Source organism: Oryzias latipes, chromosome 22 (assembly GCF_053564925.1).
Source record: "Oryzias latipes strain Hd-rR chromosome 22, Olatipes_Hd-rR_3.1".
Classification (NCBI taxonomy): domain Eukaryota; kingdom Metazoa; phylum Chordata; class Actinopteri; order Beloniformes; family Adrianichthyidae; genus Oryzias; species Oryzias latipes.
The window spans coordinates 23,855,289-23,871,787 of NC_136258.1; the positions used below are offsets into that span (position 1 = coordinate 23,855,289).

The following is a 16,499-nucleotide window of genomic DNA, read 5'->3' on the forward strand; positions in this document are numbered from 1 at the left end:
ACAGCCAATTCGACCAATCATAAAACTGAATGGTGTTGTGCAATGTTTCCAGCCACCAATCACAGACTAGTTCTCTCAAAGAAGGCCATTAAGTGTTTCGTCTTTGTGTTGACACCTTCGGAGTATTAAGAGGTAATATATTATTTTCAATATTGTTTTTTCCTAATTATTCTGAACTGTAGACTTTGGTGCAATCTGATGTACTTGCCATTCGCTATGATTAAGAAGACATACGTCTCTAGGTGTGTAAAACCGAAGCACCTGCTCCTGATCGGCTGCTGTGTGTGTGTGGCTAGCTACGACATTTCATTGTTAGCAAGAGCTAACGTAGCCCGTTTTGTTCTTCTCGTGCGTCTCCAAATAACTTGTAGTTAAAGCGTCTTTAATTTAGTTGCAATTTTAACATGTACATAAAAAATAAAAATTTAAATCGCCGTTAAGTTGGATGATATAGTTAGTGCAAAAATGAATTCACCATTTTGCTACTACTAGCCCCGCAGTGAGTGCGGCTAATCACTACTACTAGCAAGAAACAATACGAATGAAATAATGGGAATGAAAAGACAACAGATTTCAATCTCATTTGATTTATATTTTTCAACATTCAACAGGTTTCAGGTTTCAACATGAATAATAAACATAGCATGTCTAAAACTCAATTGTTTCTAAGTAAAGTCTTCTGTATTACCAAGCAAATGTATTGACATATACTAAAGACCAACGTCTTTTTCTCCGTTGGTGCTGTTTTGTAACTGTATTTCTGGTTCTTTTTTTTTTTTTCGTTTCTTAGTGCTAAAATGGATATTACCAGGTGTACGGAGAAATGGGTAAAACAAGAAAAGGTTACTGGACCTTGTAGCTCTCATTTCACAACATTCACGCACACTTAATATTCTTTCTGTCATCTTTAATTAAAGGGGGATTTACTGGTTCAAAAGATCTGGCATAACATGTTTTGTTTTTATCATTAGACCAGCATTTAATTCCTTCTTTTTTTTTCAAGATGTCAAAATATGTTTACAGATATGTTGTTGTTCTTTTGCTAACTCCATTGGTATGTTAATGCACAAATTCATGGCTGTGTACGTTTTGAACGCAGTTATAGTTCTAATTATGCATACGTTTTCTTTTATACCTTTTTAAACGCTAGCTAGGGGAAATTATTGTGGGTCTGTCAAATAAAATAGTTAATGGCATTTATTTCTTAGAAATTTTTAAATGTTGTGCACCTTGTTTAAGGGCTTTAGGGTCTCCCTTTCCATAAATTAAAATGAAAATAACCTTTGATTTTATTCACAGTTTCATCATATAAAATTTAGAGCTAAAGAAAGAAATGCTTTTAAATTGGAATCTTTACCAGATGGTTTGTTTATGACATTGTCTTGTAGGACGAAACAAAAAAAAACACTTCAAATATTTGTGTATTCTGTGCACTTACAAATGTTTCCATATTCATTTTATATTTTTAATTGTACATTTTATTCATCTGTCTCTTTTAAACATGTAAAATGAACCATTTCACTCATAGAGCTGTTTATTATGTTTATTTTGCAGTTCTTTGAAAACAATTTCCATTTTAAAGTTTCCTTTTTTGAACAACCGCCAAATACTCAAGTGAGTTTTATTTTCACATTTATTCAGGAGAGGCCCCCAACATCCTCTATAATGCTCTCGAGCAAGAAATCTGACCCTGCGTCCTCTTCATCCTCCTCTTCATCCTCTGCTGGAGCAGGAGGAGGTGAAAGGGTCTTGGGTTCTGATGCCCAGACTGGTCCGTCAGCCTCAGCTGCAGGAGCATTGGATTCAAAGAAGAAGGAAAGGTCCTCCCCGAGTGGGGAAGCTGGGGGAACTGCTTTTCCCCACCAGTCAGGTGCTGGAGGGGCAGACCAGGACTTGGCTGAAGTCCGCAGGACAAGTCGACGCAAGAGAGCAAAAGTAAACATTTAAGGTTTCTGCAGCCTCGGCAGGAAATAATTGAATCTGCGATTGTTTGTATCAATAAACACATATTGTGTGGTATAATGACCTTTCAGGTACAGCTCGAATCTTTGAAGTCCCAGGTTAAGTATGTGTTTTATTTTCGTCTTAGTGAAAGTCGTTTTCTGCTAGGTTTAATGTTTTTTGTACCTTTCTCTGGAGCACAAATAAATCAAGGATTGAGGTTGGGAATGTCGGTTTTAATGATGCTTTTATTGTGCCTACTGTTGCAGGTGGAGTACCGTGAGATGGACGAAAGCTTGGCTAACCTCTCGGAGGACGAGTATTATTCGGAAGAGGAGAGAAACGCTAAGGCCGAGAAGGAAAGGAAGCAAGTTGTCCCTCCTCCTGCCCCACCTCCAGAGGAGGAGAACGAGAGTGAGCCCGAAGAGCCGTCGGGTAAGTCTGGCCTTTCAAAAAAAAGAAACAAAACAAGTGTACCCTAAAAGAAAGGTCTGTGTTCAGTTAGAGTCCTGTTGACCCATCCATGGGTTATGATGCAGGCGCTGAACTGACTTCAGAGAAATGTATGTCTTTCAGGTCTGGAAGGTGCTGCTTTCCAAAGCCGTCTTCCCCATGACCGAATGACATCCCAGGAAGCCGCCTGCTTCCCTGACATCATCGGCGGCCCCCAACAGACCCAGAAGGTCTTCTTATACATCCGTAACCGCACAGTAAGTGCAAACGCATGTGGTCCCCAAAGAGAAATAAATAAGAATGTCTTTCACCCTAATGATTGCTGCATTCCAAATTGATTTAATTTAGCTCCAACTGTGGCTGGACAACCCGAAAATTCAGCTGACCTTTGAGGCTACAGTACAACAACTTGACGCTCCATACAACAGTGAGACATTAGATCAAACTTAATTTATTCCCTTCTTCACTTTTCTCTTTTTGTGTTTTTGAAAAACGTCCAAATCATTTACCTTATTTTTATTTCCAGGTGACGCCGTGCTGGTCCACAGAATACACAGCTACTTAGAAAGGCATGGCCTCATCAATTTTGGAATTTACAAGCGGGTCAAACCTTTACCAGGTGAGCTCGCTCCATCCATCCCACTGATGTCTGACCTGGGTTTGCAAAATCATGTATTTAAAGCGTGTTGCCGCAGCGCGGCAAAGCCTCCATGCTACTGGTTTAACATGCTCTCCGCTCGCTGCAGCCAAGAAAACGGGGAAGGTTATAGTCATCGGCGGAGGAGTGTCCGGCCTCGCTGCAGCGCGGCAGCTGCAAAGCTTTGGGATGGATGTGACGGTGCTGGAAGCCCGGGTAGGTGACCAACATCCGAGATTATTTTTTGTTTTACCGGTAGTTTTAATGACGGACATACTTCATCACTGACAGCTTTCCAAGCATTGTCTTCACATCTTTACGCATTTAAAGACCCACTCTGATGAAAATGGTGTTTTAAACATGTTCTTGTGGCACAAAATTAAGCTCAAAATTGCATTTCAGAGTATGTCTTTATTCAAATTGCTGTGAATCAGGAGCAGATGAAAAAATGTTGTTTACAACGGAGTTGGTTTGTGACCTCATCAAAAGGTGATTGGTGCGGATCTGTAAGACGATTATTAAGAGAAACTTTACATTTTAGAAGTTCAAAAGGTCACAAAATGTAACCTGCGACGCTTGGATTAAAATAAAAAAAAATCCACATCATTTTCATGCAGGACCGCGTCGGAGGCCGGGTGGCGACCTTCAGAAAAGGCAATTATGTGGCAGATCTTGGGGCAATGGTGGTGACAGGGCTGGGTAAGATGCTACAGAATATTAATGTCACCCTTCAATCTGAGGAATTAAAAGGTTTCATATAATTTCTGTTGCAAAGACAATATTTTTTTTTCCCCTGTAGTGCTTTGCTTGGATCCTCTTTAAAATTTAGCTGCGGAGCATTTTGCACACTTTACTGTTAAATTTAAGATGTAAACACTAATATTAGTGAACGTTGTCTCATGTAAATGGAGATCTTTTAGCGGCACATGTTCTCCTGTAGGGGGTGATGGTTGCTCATGTCTGGTTGTTTCTCTGTGGTGCGTTGTCAGGAGGGAATCCCATGGCGGTGGTCAGTAAACAAGTGAATATGGAGCTGGCCAAGATCAAGCAGAAGTGTCCTCTCTTTGAAGCCAACGGTCAAGCTGTGAGTATAAACCCCTGCATCATAGACAAGAATAAAGAGGATAGGAACATAATCATCCCTATTCCTTTTAGTTTTGCTTGGTTTGATGTTTCCTTTTTTGATTTTTACTCTGTATAAAAATTCAATTAAAATATAAAAAATAAAATAAAAAAGCAGCAGAAAATGAAATAGTTCCTTTTTTTAAAGTTGCCTTACAGCTTCATAAATGCTGGAAAGGTAATGAGGAAAAAAGACGAGTGTGGATTGGTGTATCTGCATGAAAATAAACGCCTGTTTGTGTCACTAACATAAATGTTTATTCCTTTTTCAGTGTTGGTAGTAGAAGTATGTGAACCGTCTCATTTAATACATCAATTAGATCATCTTTTGGCAACAATTTCAAACTTTACTTCATACTTTTGAGCTTAGTTCTGTATCTTTCATAGACTATTTTGGCAAAATATTAATTCCAAAAGTGAAAATTTCCATGTTTTTTCTGCAATTGTTTGATAATTGAAATGTCTTGGATTGCTTTTCTAATAACTCATGTTTGATTTGATGTTCATGTAAATTATCCAGCATTTCTCTTTTTTTTTTTACATTTTTTAAACAAACCACATGTATGTTGATGAATTCATATTTCTTACAGTTCCATATTTCACTGAGTTTGTGTAAATACTTTTTCATAGACTGCCATTATGGTTCACATACTTTTCCTTATTACAACATTTTTAGTGCATGATGGGAATGAATATGTACAGAAAACATGGATTTGTCTCACATTTGTGTCAAATTCACATGTAAAAACGTCTTTTTACAGCTTTGTAGTTTAATGTTAACAAAACTGGTAAATTTGAGTCAGAATTAAAATAAAACAACAAATACTTAATTGGAACAGGACTAAACAGAAATGAATTCATTCTAAAAACTGGACTTGTTTTTTGCTCACGTTGTTTTCAGGAAGTAGTGCAGTAAGCTTGTGTACTACCACAGTAGAAAGTACACATATGGACTCTAAAAGCAGAAAAGCAACATAAATGTTAAATCTTTTTCCCTAATGTGTTTTTCTTTTTCTCTCCCTTTGCCTCCAACCCTCCTCTGTTCATCTTATGGTGAAACTCCTTAAGGGAGAACGGTGTACAAGTGTAGGTATATTTTTATTTACAGTATCTCCCTCCTATTTCATTCTCCATGTTTCAATGGACTCACTGTAAATGTCATTACATGTCATCATTTCTAATCCATCTAAAGGAACACTTTAAATGAAGCATCAAAAAGTGATTTGATTGGATTTTTTTCTTTTGTGTGTTTAGTAAAAAATAAGCTCAGCTGTAGAAAATCCTAATTTGACACACTAACCAGAAATACGTGTTTAACAAAGGGCAATTAAATGAAGCAGAACCTTTAGGTGTGATCTCTTTCTGTGTCCGGATCAGAGGCTGGAGAGCATCGTCCAGACACACAGGCTTTGAAATATGGAGCACGGCAAACACAGAATCCCTCTCTGAGGATGTTTGTTTGTGTTTATGAATCGTTTTGAAGAGCAAAAACCTCACAGCATGCTCTTTTCAAGTTTGGATGTTTTTGCTGCATGTATTTTTTGATAGAAGGTTTAGGAGGTGGAAACGTCTTTCATGACCACATTTCCTTTTTCACTGAAACCGTGTGTTCAGGTCCCCAAAGAAAAAGACGAGATGGTGGAGCAGGAGTTCAACCGGCTGCTGGAGGCCACCTCCTACCTGAGCCACCAGCTCGACTTTAACTTCCTCAACAACAAACCCGTGTCTCTGGGCCAGGCCCTGGAGGTGGTCATACAGTAAGTTGGAAAACCTGGGTGAAATATAAAGACGGGATTGTAGAATGACGATTGGACACACTTTGATCTGCAGGCTGCAGGAGAAGCATGTGAAAGATGAGCAGATAGAACACTGGAAGAAAATAGTCAAGACTCAGGAGGAACTCCGAGACCTTCTCAACAAGGTGAGCGGGTGTCCCTTCAGTCAGTCCTCGGGGGGGACTGACTATATAATCTGATTCTGGAGGAAGTTTGAGTTTCTCCATCACATCCGACTCGTTCTTCATGCATGACAAGTCGCTCGGTTATGTGTGAAACTAGCAAAGTCAGCAAAAAACAAACGTATCCAGGAAAGTTTCTTTTCACTGAAAAGAGCCAGTGAGGAAAATAAATTAAAGTATGCTGCGTTTAGAAGACAAAAACAGGGATTTATAGCGACGGTTGTTCCCCCAGACCATAATAATAATGCAGAATATAATAAAGAACTGTCTAATGTTATGAGGATTCTGCTAATACAGTAGCTCAATCTGTGGATTCATGTTTATTGTTTTATTCAGAAAATATCTGTTTTGGGGACTTTAAAAAAAAATTCTTAAAAGAAGGGCTGAAGTTGGCATCTGACTTTTTTAGCTTCTACTTTGACATTTATGGGTTTTAGGGAAAGTCTAGGTCACATTTTAATGCTTCCTACACAAAGTCTAGAGTAGAAACGAAGCTGCAGATATTTGTCAAAGGATGAAGATAAACTTCCCCCTCAAACGTTGAGGGAAACTGAACGCTAAAAAAAGAAAATCAGACTTCAGCTTCATACAGGGCGGTCTGAGAAAATATGGTCTGACATTAAACGTGGCCTGGAAAAAGGTTTGGGGGTGAGGGGGGCACTGCTTGAAGTCATTTTTTTAATCCCCTCATTCACCTCCTCTCCTGCTTTTCAGATGGTTTCCACTAAAGAGCGCGTTAAGGAGCTCCATCAGCAGTATAAAGAGGCATGCGAAGTCAAACCACCCAGAGACATCACCGCCGAGTTCCTGGTGAAGAGCAAGCACAGAGACCTTACAGCCCTCTGCAAAGTAAGCCTTCTCTCTAAAAAGAAACCATCTTTTCAGAGGTTTGGGAAATGAAGCTTCCTGTCCGGCTTCAGAAACCTCCAATCAGAGCCCGTCCATTGAAAAGCTCTTCACGTTCCTTCCTATGGCTGATTAGTGGATCAGGAGTTGATCACCACCGTTTGTAGGAGGGGATCTTTGATCTGAACAGCTGCATTTGTCAAACTGATGGTTCACAGCTGAGCTGCAGCGGCAAACGTCTGCATCACGGTGTGGCTCGTGTTAGTGGAGGTTCCAACTGGACAGACTACAATTCAGTGGTTTTAATGTCCTGCTAGGATGTATTATTACTGAAAGTTTTGTTTTAAATCAGATGCATTCTAGCTGTGTGTGTTACAGTCGGTCTAAACACAGCTGGGATCTGAAGTTGATTTGTCTGCAATGCGAGCGCAGTCTGACAAACCACTTCAAGGCTGCGCGTCTCGCTCCGACGCTCCTCATGTCTGCAGATGTGTGGACGCACGCTGAGCGTTTCCCATTCTACACGCATGACGTGCGTTTACCACTGCAGGAACAACCCTCCGCTACTATAGTTTCATTCAGAATGTTTCAAGAAGGTTTGGATTTTTGGTTTAAACAAACGAGTTATGACACATAATTGGTATTTGCTTTAAAAAAATTCTAGAAACGCTGGAGTTTAGTGGAGCTTTGACTGATTTTTTTATTAGATGTTTATCACATAGTTTTGACTTTGTCTTTGCTCTGATTGTGGCTTTACGCATTTTTAGTTCATCTCTACACGTTTATATTTTATTATTAAACATCAAATCTGATTGATCTCAGAAAATTACAATATTTATAGGATCCGATCTGTTTAATGAGAAACTAGATTTTTATTTTATTGTAAATCTTGAAAATTTGACTAATAAATTTGACAAACATTTTAAACTCGAAGGAAGTATAAAAAATTTGGGGGCAAATTTGTAAATTTTAAACCCGAAGTTAAAAAGTTTAAAGCTAAAACTGCTACCAAATGAAAGCTAAATGTTTCTATATAACAGCTGCTGTTTTAGATTTTTAATTTTTGTTTTTTTGTTTCTGTCATTCTTCGCTTTTAGTTACTTGAATTATTGTTTCAATTCCGACTTTTCTTTTTCTGTATTGATCAACCCTAGCTTTACGTGGGGGTGGGGCTTTGATTGCCAGCAGGTGACAGAAGGGGGTGACGTCCATTGCGTTCCATCTTTTGGCGCCGCCCGCCCGTATCATCCGTCCTGTAACGTGGCGTACAGTAGAGACGATGCTCTCCCAAAGTTTGTTTTTTTTTTAGATAGAAATTTTCTTCTTTCGATTCAAATTTATAATCGGATTTTTCATGGTTTTTGAATAGAAAACATCAGTAGAAACTAAAAAGATGAATGTTTAGAATCTGCCTCAAATTATTACAGAAAATCGTTTAAAAAAAAAAAAAGAAATGCTCAGACTCCAAGAGGTAAAGCAGCTTTTGTGTTTGCTGAAGTATTTTGGGACTCTTACTGCTGCTGGGATCTTCTCGGGTTGATGGTTGGAAACCCGGCCTTGGACATGTTTCCACACTTTAACCGGGTGAACAGGTCGGGTCGGTCCTTTTTCACAGCTGCTCGCCCGTTCAGCTCAACCTGCAGCTTTTTGGGTGTGTCCCTGTTGCGAACCTACATGCCCCCACCCAGATGAAGACGCCACCCAAACTGCATGTGGTGTCAGATGACGTCTAAAGTCACGGAGAAACCAAATATGTGTTGATGATCTGCGTTCAGCCTCAACCACAGATGATTTTATGAAAGTAAACAAAGGATTGACAGGACACTGACGCCTGTGCTTCCTTTGGCTTGGTTCTCTCTGTAGGAGTACGACGAGTTGGCGGAGATGCAGGTGAAGCTGGAAGAAAAACTGCAGGAGCTGGAGGCCAATCCACCCAGGTAACACATCCACCCACATTCCTGCTGCTGCAGCTGCATGAAACAACACCTCTAGCCCTTAGAAAGACAGTCATGTGGAAAAATGAGGACACCCCATGGAAGCCTGAATATTTTCCCACATATTTGGATTCATTTAATAATAATCAATTTGAACATCACTGAGTGATAGAACCTGAACATGTTTTATCGGTCTATTTAAAACTTTCAAAAGAAAGTAACTCCTAAAGATCAAGCTGATTATTTAATGAGGGTGTCCTAACGTCTTCAAACTTTATTCTGGTTTTGTTCAGAAAATTCACACAAGAAAATGTCAAAGTTGCTGAAATTAAAAAAGTTACACAACTTTGGGAGCAACAAATGTATCGTTCTAGAACGGTTTTTCACACTCGTCATTTCATGATTAGTGCTTTCTCACATAGCCGCTACATACATTTTGCGCATTTTCCACGTATGAAACGTTGGTCTTTCGTGATACATGTGCGATTTACGTCATTCATACCTGTTTCTTGCGTTCGTCATTCGTCAATGTGCGCAGATATCACCTTCAAATGACGTGGTTATTTGTGATGCATCCTTGAAGATTTCATGTAAAGGGTACAACTTTTCTCACTTTTTCCACGTAAATTCATGTATGACCAATTTTGATCCGTTCAATGTGCCCTAAATGTCCATAATGACTGTTTGACACGGCCTTAAACCCACCAACCTGCATGCTTTCCATGTTTCTGCTAAGTTCAGCTCAGCATCAAGCTCTGCAGGAGCCTGAAAATGAGGGTCCTTAGAGACCCGTGTGGGAACTAGAACTCTGATGGGCTGCAACTGAAACGTCCCTCCTGACTGTCTGATGTCTTCATTGCTGCCAGAGCACCGACTGTCTCCGTTTGTTCCCGACTTTCCCACAGCGACGTTTATCTTTCATCGAGGGATCGGCAGATCCTAGACTGGCACTTCGCCAACCTGGAATTTGCCAACGCCACGCCCCTCTCCACCCTTTCTCTCAAGCACTGGGATCAGGTGAGGTCATGTCACGCCGGTGCAATCCCAGAATGAGACGCCTCTCTCATTTTATTGATCAGATTTGTTAAGTTGATTAAAGGGGTGACGTTGGATTTTTCTGGTCTCCACAGGATGACGACTTTGAATTCACCGGCAGCCACCTGACTGTGAGGAATGGTTACTCCTGTGTTCCTGTGGCTCTCGCTGAAGGCCTAGACATCAAACTGAACACGGCCGTGCGACAGGTCCGATACACGGCGTCGGGTACGTGAACCGCCTGCTAAAACCAGAGGAGCCAAAAACCCCAGAGGTTCACTCTGTAGTCATCACGCCTTTCCTTTCCTCTCCAGGCTGCGAGGTGATTGCTGTCAACACTCGCTCCACCACCCAGACCTTCATATACAAGTGCGACGCCGTGCTGTGCACGCTTCCCCTCGGGGTGCTGAAGCAGCAGCCCCCCGCCGTGCAGTTTGTCCCTCCGCTGCCAGAGTGGAAGACGTCAGCCATTCAGAGGATGGGCTTCGGCAACCTCAACAAGGTTTGACTCCTAATGGTTCACTGTCATGAATCCGTTTATTTATCTTCCCTAGATCCACTCCGATCATCTTTTGATCTACTTTTAAAGCTTTGCCAGTCGCCTTTTTTTAGCCCAAATAAAACAAAAAAAAGCTTAGTTTTCTAGATTTTTGTTCTCTAGAGCAACCCCCCCCCCCCCCCCCCTCCCCGCCCATCTTGTTGATGAGAACTCAGAGCAGGGAGGTTTTGGCCCGTTCAAATATGCATTTTTGTTGTCTGCTCCTGAATCACAACTATTTGCGTAACAACATACTTAGAAATGGAATTTTATGTTTATATACATATATGTCCTCCGTCATCAGACAAAACATGTTTTAAACAAAACAAAAATACAATTTTTAGTGAGCCTTTAAGCTGCCTCAACTGCTGAACCAAACTGATCTGAACACGTGTGACGTGAAAATGTGTTTAAGAAACCCCCGCCGAGTATAAAGATCTGCCACAGATTCATTCAGATCAGATCGTGAGAGTTTATTTTTCTTCTTTGATCGTCTCAGCAGCATAAGAGCATTTGCTGGTGTTTGGATCTACGTGTTGTGTTAGATACATGCTGTAAAGGAAACATTAAACTCCTGATTCTGCTGCAGTGTCCTCGTGCTGCAAGCTTGACCTTCAGTTAGTGGAGGAAACACAGGAAATGGCAAACAATCCCAATTCCCGTGCCGTTTGTTATTTGCAGTTGTGAAACATTTGAAGGTTAACATCGTTGGGTCGTCTTTACTCGGTCTTAGGAATTTTGCAGAAAGCATATCTGGAGAAGCGCATAAGGACGGAGTCCCCACACTCGTTAGCGTGTGACCGGCTGTGTGAGCTTCATTTTGCGTCACTCCTGACCCACCTGCAGCAGCAGCAGTGTGATGCTTCTGCAGCACTGAGGAAAATGCGGCATTATTATGCAATCCCAGCTGCTACTTCCGCTGTGTGTCCAGCAGAGGGAGCACTCTCTTCTTCACATCACAGTCACTGCTGTGCGATTAGGGGGTTCTGCTCCGACTGCAAAGCTTTGGACTGAAATCAGTATTTCAGAGTTTGCTCCTCCCTGTCTGCAGGTGGTGTTGTGTTTTGACCGCGTGTTCTGGGATCCGAGCGTTAACCTGTTCGGTCACGTCGGCTCCACAACCGCAAGCCGAGGCGAGCTCTTCCTCTTCTGGAATCTCTATAAAGGTGATAATAAAACATTCCACACTTAACAGCTGATTTATTGAAATAGCAGCGTGGGATAGAAATGTTTGTGTGTCGTGTCGTGTGCCCTCAGCCCCAATCCTGCTGGCTCTGATGGCTGGCGAGGCTGCTGGGATTATGGAGAACATCAGCGATGACGTCATTGTCGGACGCTGTCTGGCCATTCTCAAAGGAATCTTTGGAAGTAGTGCGGTCCCACAGGTACGCAGAGCAGCATCCCCTCCGCTCGAACTCACTGCAGATCTGAGAAGCCTTTTAATACAAGAGGATCCCACGTTGTGTTTGTTTAAATACATTTTTGTTATAATAAAGTTTTGCATATTACGCCACGCATGCTGAACATGTGTGGAAGAGCTTGTAGTCACATCCAAACCAACCATCATTATCAGTCATTTGCTTATGGTTCCCAATGGAATTTAAATTTCATGCACGCAGGCTGACATTAGAACTGTTTACGTGGGGCTGTAGTCGTCGTCGTGGCAACCCCCCTTGAAGTGTGTTTTTGTTGTTATGGCAGCCTAAAGAAACAGTTGTCACTCGTTGGCGGGCGGACCCCTGGGCGAGGGGCTCCTACTCGTACGTGGCAGCTGGCTCCTCGGGAAACGACTACGACCTCATGGCGCAGCCCATCACGCCCGGACCCGCCATACCCGGAGCCTCACAGGTAAGGCCCGGAAACCAGCAGGCAGCAGCATGTATCATGACTTCCCCTCAGCAGCACGCACAAGGGATATTTACGCTCCATCAACATCGCCTCCAGAAATTCACATTCTCCATTTGTCATCAGAGAAGCAATGCTGACTGACATGACGTTGCTCCGCCCAAAAGAGCGTCGTGACATCACAGTAATGGAAGGAGCAGATAGGCAGATGCAGTTTACAATAAAAACAACTGAATAAAGAAAAAGAGAGGTGGATGAATAGATCCTTTAGGTTTTTACAGGAGTCTGATGGCAGTAAGGTAGAAGCGCTCATGCAGGCTGTGGTATCTTCTGCCTGAAGTTAGGAAGGAGAAAGCTCCTTGAGATGGAGGAGTGGCCTCACCAGGCAGGGCTGTGTTACTTTCTGCTGAATTCCACGGCTTTGCTACAAAAATGATGTTTGTTTTTGTTTTTTCTCCTCAAGCCCGTCCCTCGTTTGTTCTTCGCCGGCGAACACACCATCAGAAATTACCCCGCTACAGTCCACGGCGCCTTGCTCAGCGGCCTCAGGGAAGCCGGACGCATCGCAGATCAGTTCCTCGGCGCAATGTACACACTCCCCAGACAAGCCACGCCCACCGCCACCAGTAACCCCCAGCAGGCGCAGCCCGCTGCCAGCGTCTGAGCGACTCCGAAGGCCCGGAAAAAAACGTGGATTTTTGAAAGGACAACAACCTTCTAGTTTCAGAAAAGTCATTTAAAAACCCAAACATTCTAACCGCATTATTAGCTCTGCTTCTCGTTTCATCACATTCATGAAATTCTCTTCGTTAAAGTCAAATGTGGAATTTTTCTATTTATGAACTCTTGTACATGCTTGGAATAATGGTTGAAAACCCGTCCACTAAACACACACAAACTAAAAAAAAAAGCAAACTCTACGGAGCCCCTCCCACTACAGTGTTCCTGCTTTCTCGTAGGTGTTTGTCTTTCAGATTTCATTTCTACTGTTCGAGGCAGAATATTTAAGCTTCAGAAAAGCTGAGGATGTTTATGTTGAATGGCATGTTGCCATGGCAGATGTTTGTGTTGTCCTTTTTTTTTTATAGTAAAATGTTTTGTTATTAAAAGAAAACCCAAACTGTATTTGTGGAGTCCATATTTTTAGGAAGTTCCAGAAGGTCGGATGTGAGGAAGAAGCATTTGCAGGTTTGTTTTTTTTTGTTTACATGTAGACTTCAGCATCTCTGATGCCGTTTGGCCTCAGGGTCACAGTCATCCTGAACCAAAGGAAAGGTGATCAACAGTCACCAACAACAACAACAACATAGTCGGGCCTTTAGAAGTTTTACCTACCGACCGACTGATTAACGATAATAAAAGCATAACATAAAAGATATTATTACCATATTATATTGCCAGTTTGGTTTTTAAATCCTCAGAAAGTTGCTCTTTTTGCATTTCAATCAAAATGCTTCTTGGCAGATAAATGAACAGTTTTGCATTTATATACACAAGTTAATAAAAGAACTGATTTACATTCGTTTTTTTATACATTGCAAACAATGCAGTTGTAAAAACCAAACCTCGTAGACCTCTGCATCACGTGGATGTTTTGGGAAAGCCGAGTTGTTTCCATGGTCGACTTCCCAGCATGAAGTCAGTGTTGGAAGAAGCCCAGGAGTTGGAATCCACAAATGCTGGTCCGTCTTCACACACCTGTAGTAGAGGCAGATTAACCTTTGTGCTATCCAAGGCACTTTAAGTGCCTAGTGGGTCTAGATGACCCCACTCCCAACGTTTCAGTGCCTAGGATAGCACAAGGGTCAAACAGCAGCTGGTAGCTGAATCCTGGGCATTTTAAAGCAGCAGGATTATCAGATCCGTTACATTTTTTTCGTCTGCTCCTGATTCACATTTATTTGAATTAAGAAAGACTCAGAAATGCAATTTAAAGCTGGATTTTCTTAATTTACTCCATCAGAAAAATGGCACAAGAAAATACTAAAAACACTAAAGAAAATGCTATTTTCATCGGAGTTTTATCAAACTGGAACCACCTTACTGTGATGCGTGAGGGCTAACCTCTGCACCACTGTGTCTTCATTTCTATTTTACCCAGATCAGAATCCTTTTATTGTCATTGTACATGGGGATACAATGAAATTATGAAATTTGAGTGGTGAAGATAAAATAAAAATACTGTAACTCACATCTCTGATCAAAAAATGTACAATGTGTACAGAAACAATTAAATATTACATACATGTGAACAAAATAGAATGGAATGAGTTGAGTTGCCATGACAAATATTGTCTCTGCACTACTTTCAATAAATAATTGACCATTTCTATTTGCACATCCATTGGTTTTGTGTTTCACCATTGATTGAGTTTAAGCTCAGGACAAATCAGAGTGCATTGCTATTAATGCATTCATAAACAAGTCTCTACACGCCGGTATACACTTGATTCCTATCCATCCGTTCATTTCAGACCCAGACACTTTATTAGGCACACCTGTCCAAACACTAGTTAGCACAAATTTCTTATCAGCCAATCACACGGCTGCAACTCAGTGCATTTAGGTCTGCAGAAGAGCATCTCTGAACACACAACACGTCCAACCTTGAGGCAGATGGGCTACAGCAGCATAAGACCACACCGGGTGTCACCTCTGTCAGCTAAGAACAGGAAACTGAGGCTACAATTCCCACAGGGTCACCAAAACTGGACATTAGAAGAATCAGAATTAGAAAAATGTTGTCTGGATGACGAGTCTCCAATTCTGCTGCGACATTCGGATGGTAGGTTCAGAATTTGGCATCAACAGCAAGAAAGCATGGATCCATCCTGCATTGTATCAACAGTTCAGGCTGCCGGTGGTGGTGTCATGGTGTGGGAGATATTCTCTTAGCACACTTTGGGCCCCTTAGTACCAACTGAGCATGGTTCCAACACCACAGCATACCTGGGTGTTGTTGCTGACAGTGTCCATCCCTCTCTGACCACAGTGTTCCATCTTCTGATGGCCACTTCCAGCAGGAAAAGGCGCCAATGTCATAAAGCTGGAATCATCTGACTGGTTTCTTGAAAATTATGAGTTCACTGGACTCAAGTCCCCAGATCTCAACCCAATAGAGCATTTTTGGGATGTGGTGGAACTGGAGATTGGCACCATGGATGTGCAGAAGACAAATCTGCAGCAACTGTGTGATGGTATGTCAATATGGACCAAACTCTCAGAGGAATGTTTCTAGTATCTTGTGTCACCCTTGTGCTATTCTAGGCACTTTAACATTGGAAGTTGGGTCATCTAGACCCACTAGACAGTGCTCTGAACCTTTTTTCTTCAATGATTTATGATCTTCACTGGTGTCCATGGATTACATGAAATCTTTCCACCTTTATCCACCTTTGACATGGTAGGGAGAACACGTCAATGCAAGGGTGGGGTCATCTAAGATAGCACAAGGGTTAATCTACACCACCAAGGATTAAGGCAGTCCTGAAGGCAAAAGAGGGTCCAACCCGGTTCTAGCCAGGTGTCCCTAAGATAGTGGCCGGTGAGTGTATACATGTACACATATACAGTATTTTCAGAAGAAACAGAGGCACAGACTTGACCCCAGATGATACATATTTCTTGATGGCTGAATTGTTTTTCCCCGTCCATCTATGAATCTGTATGGGTGGTGGGGGGAGAGTGGGGGTACTGCAGTACAGTCCTGCATCATGCTGAGGCTTCTAAACCAGCCGCTTAGAATAAAGGCCTCAAAGTACATTAACGGAGAATAAAAGCTGCTGGGTGTAAAGTTGTAGAAGCAGCAGCTCTGGTTGTCAAGAGCTGGCGGTGGGTGGGGTAACGGTGTGTGTGTGTGTGTGTGTGTGTGGGGGGGGGGGGGGGGGGGTAGCCGTTTAGGAACAGAGCCGAACCCTGACTCTGCATTCCACAGCAGCCTTGCGGTTTTCCTGCATGTACCCCACCAATTTGCCTCATTTGTCTCCCTCCCTATTTTGCACGGCGTCAGCTCCTGTTCTCTCCGCTGCACGGACCAGGAGACTGAAGTTTCGACGCATTAAAAGAAAATACTATAGAGGGAGGGGTGGGGAGGTGGGGGCACAATGAAAGGAGAACTTGCTGAGCGTGCTCAGGAAAACTTCTGTTTTGCACATTTAGGCGCTCTCACAGACGAGTTCGCACACAGACGTG

General features: G+C 42.1%; 1 protein-coding gene across 13 annotated transcripts; it reads left to right on the forward strand.

The window, feature by feature from the left end:
* The first annotated feature begins 3 nt into the window (after positions 1-3).
* kdm1a (lysine (K)-specific demethylase 1a) lies at positions 4-13,433 on the forward strand. Of its 13 annotated transcripts, none has more exons than XM_078940450.1 (22): positions 28-132; positions 791-842; positions 1,642-1,935; positions 2,034-2,376; positions 2,518-2,651; positions 2,743-2,821; positions 2,921-3,013; positions 3,141-3,247; positions 3,649-3,730; positions 4,021-4,115; positions 5,222-5,239; positions 5,768-5,910; positions 5,984-6,074; positions 6,825-6,959; positions 8,820-8,893; positions 9,796-9,907; positions 10,021-10,153; positions 10,240-10,427; positions 11,515-11,629; positions 11,721-11,848; positions 12,165-12,311; positions 12,772-13,433. In XM_078940450.1, the coding sequence occupies exons 2-22, from the start codon at positions 798-800 to the stop codon at positions 12,970-12,972; spliced, it is 2,757 nt and encodes a 918-aa protein (XP_078796576.1). In that variant the 5' UTR covers positions 28-132; positions 791-797; the 3' UTR covers positions 12,973-13,433. The 13 variants fall into 13 exon arrangements, with proteins under 13 accessions (XP_078796579.1, XP_078796585.1, XP_078796576.1 ...); XM_011490202.3 differs by having other exon boundaries at positions 2,211-2,376; XM_078940451.1 differs by having other exon boundaries at positions 63-132; positions 791-827.
* The last annotated feature ends 3,066 nt before the right edge of the window (positions 13,434-16,499 follow it).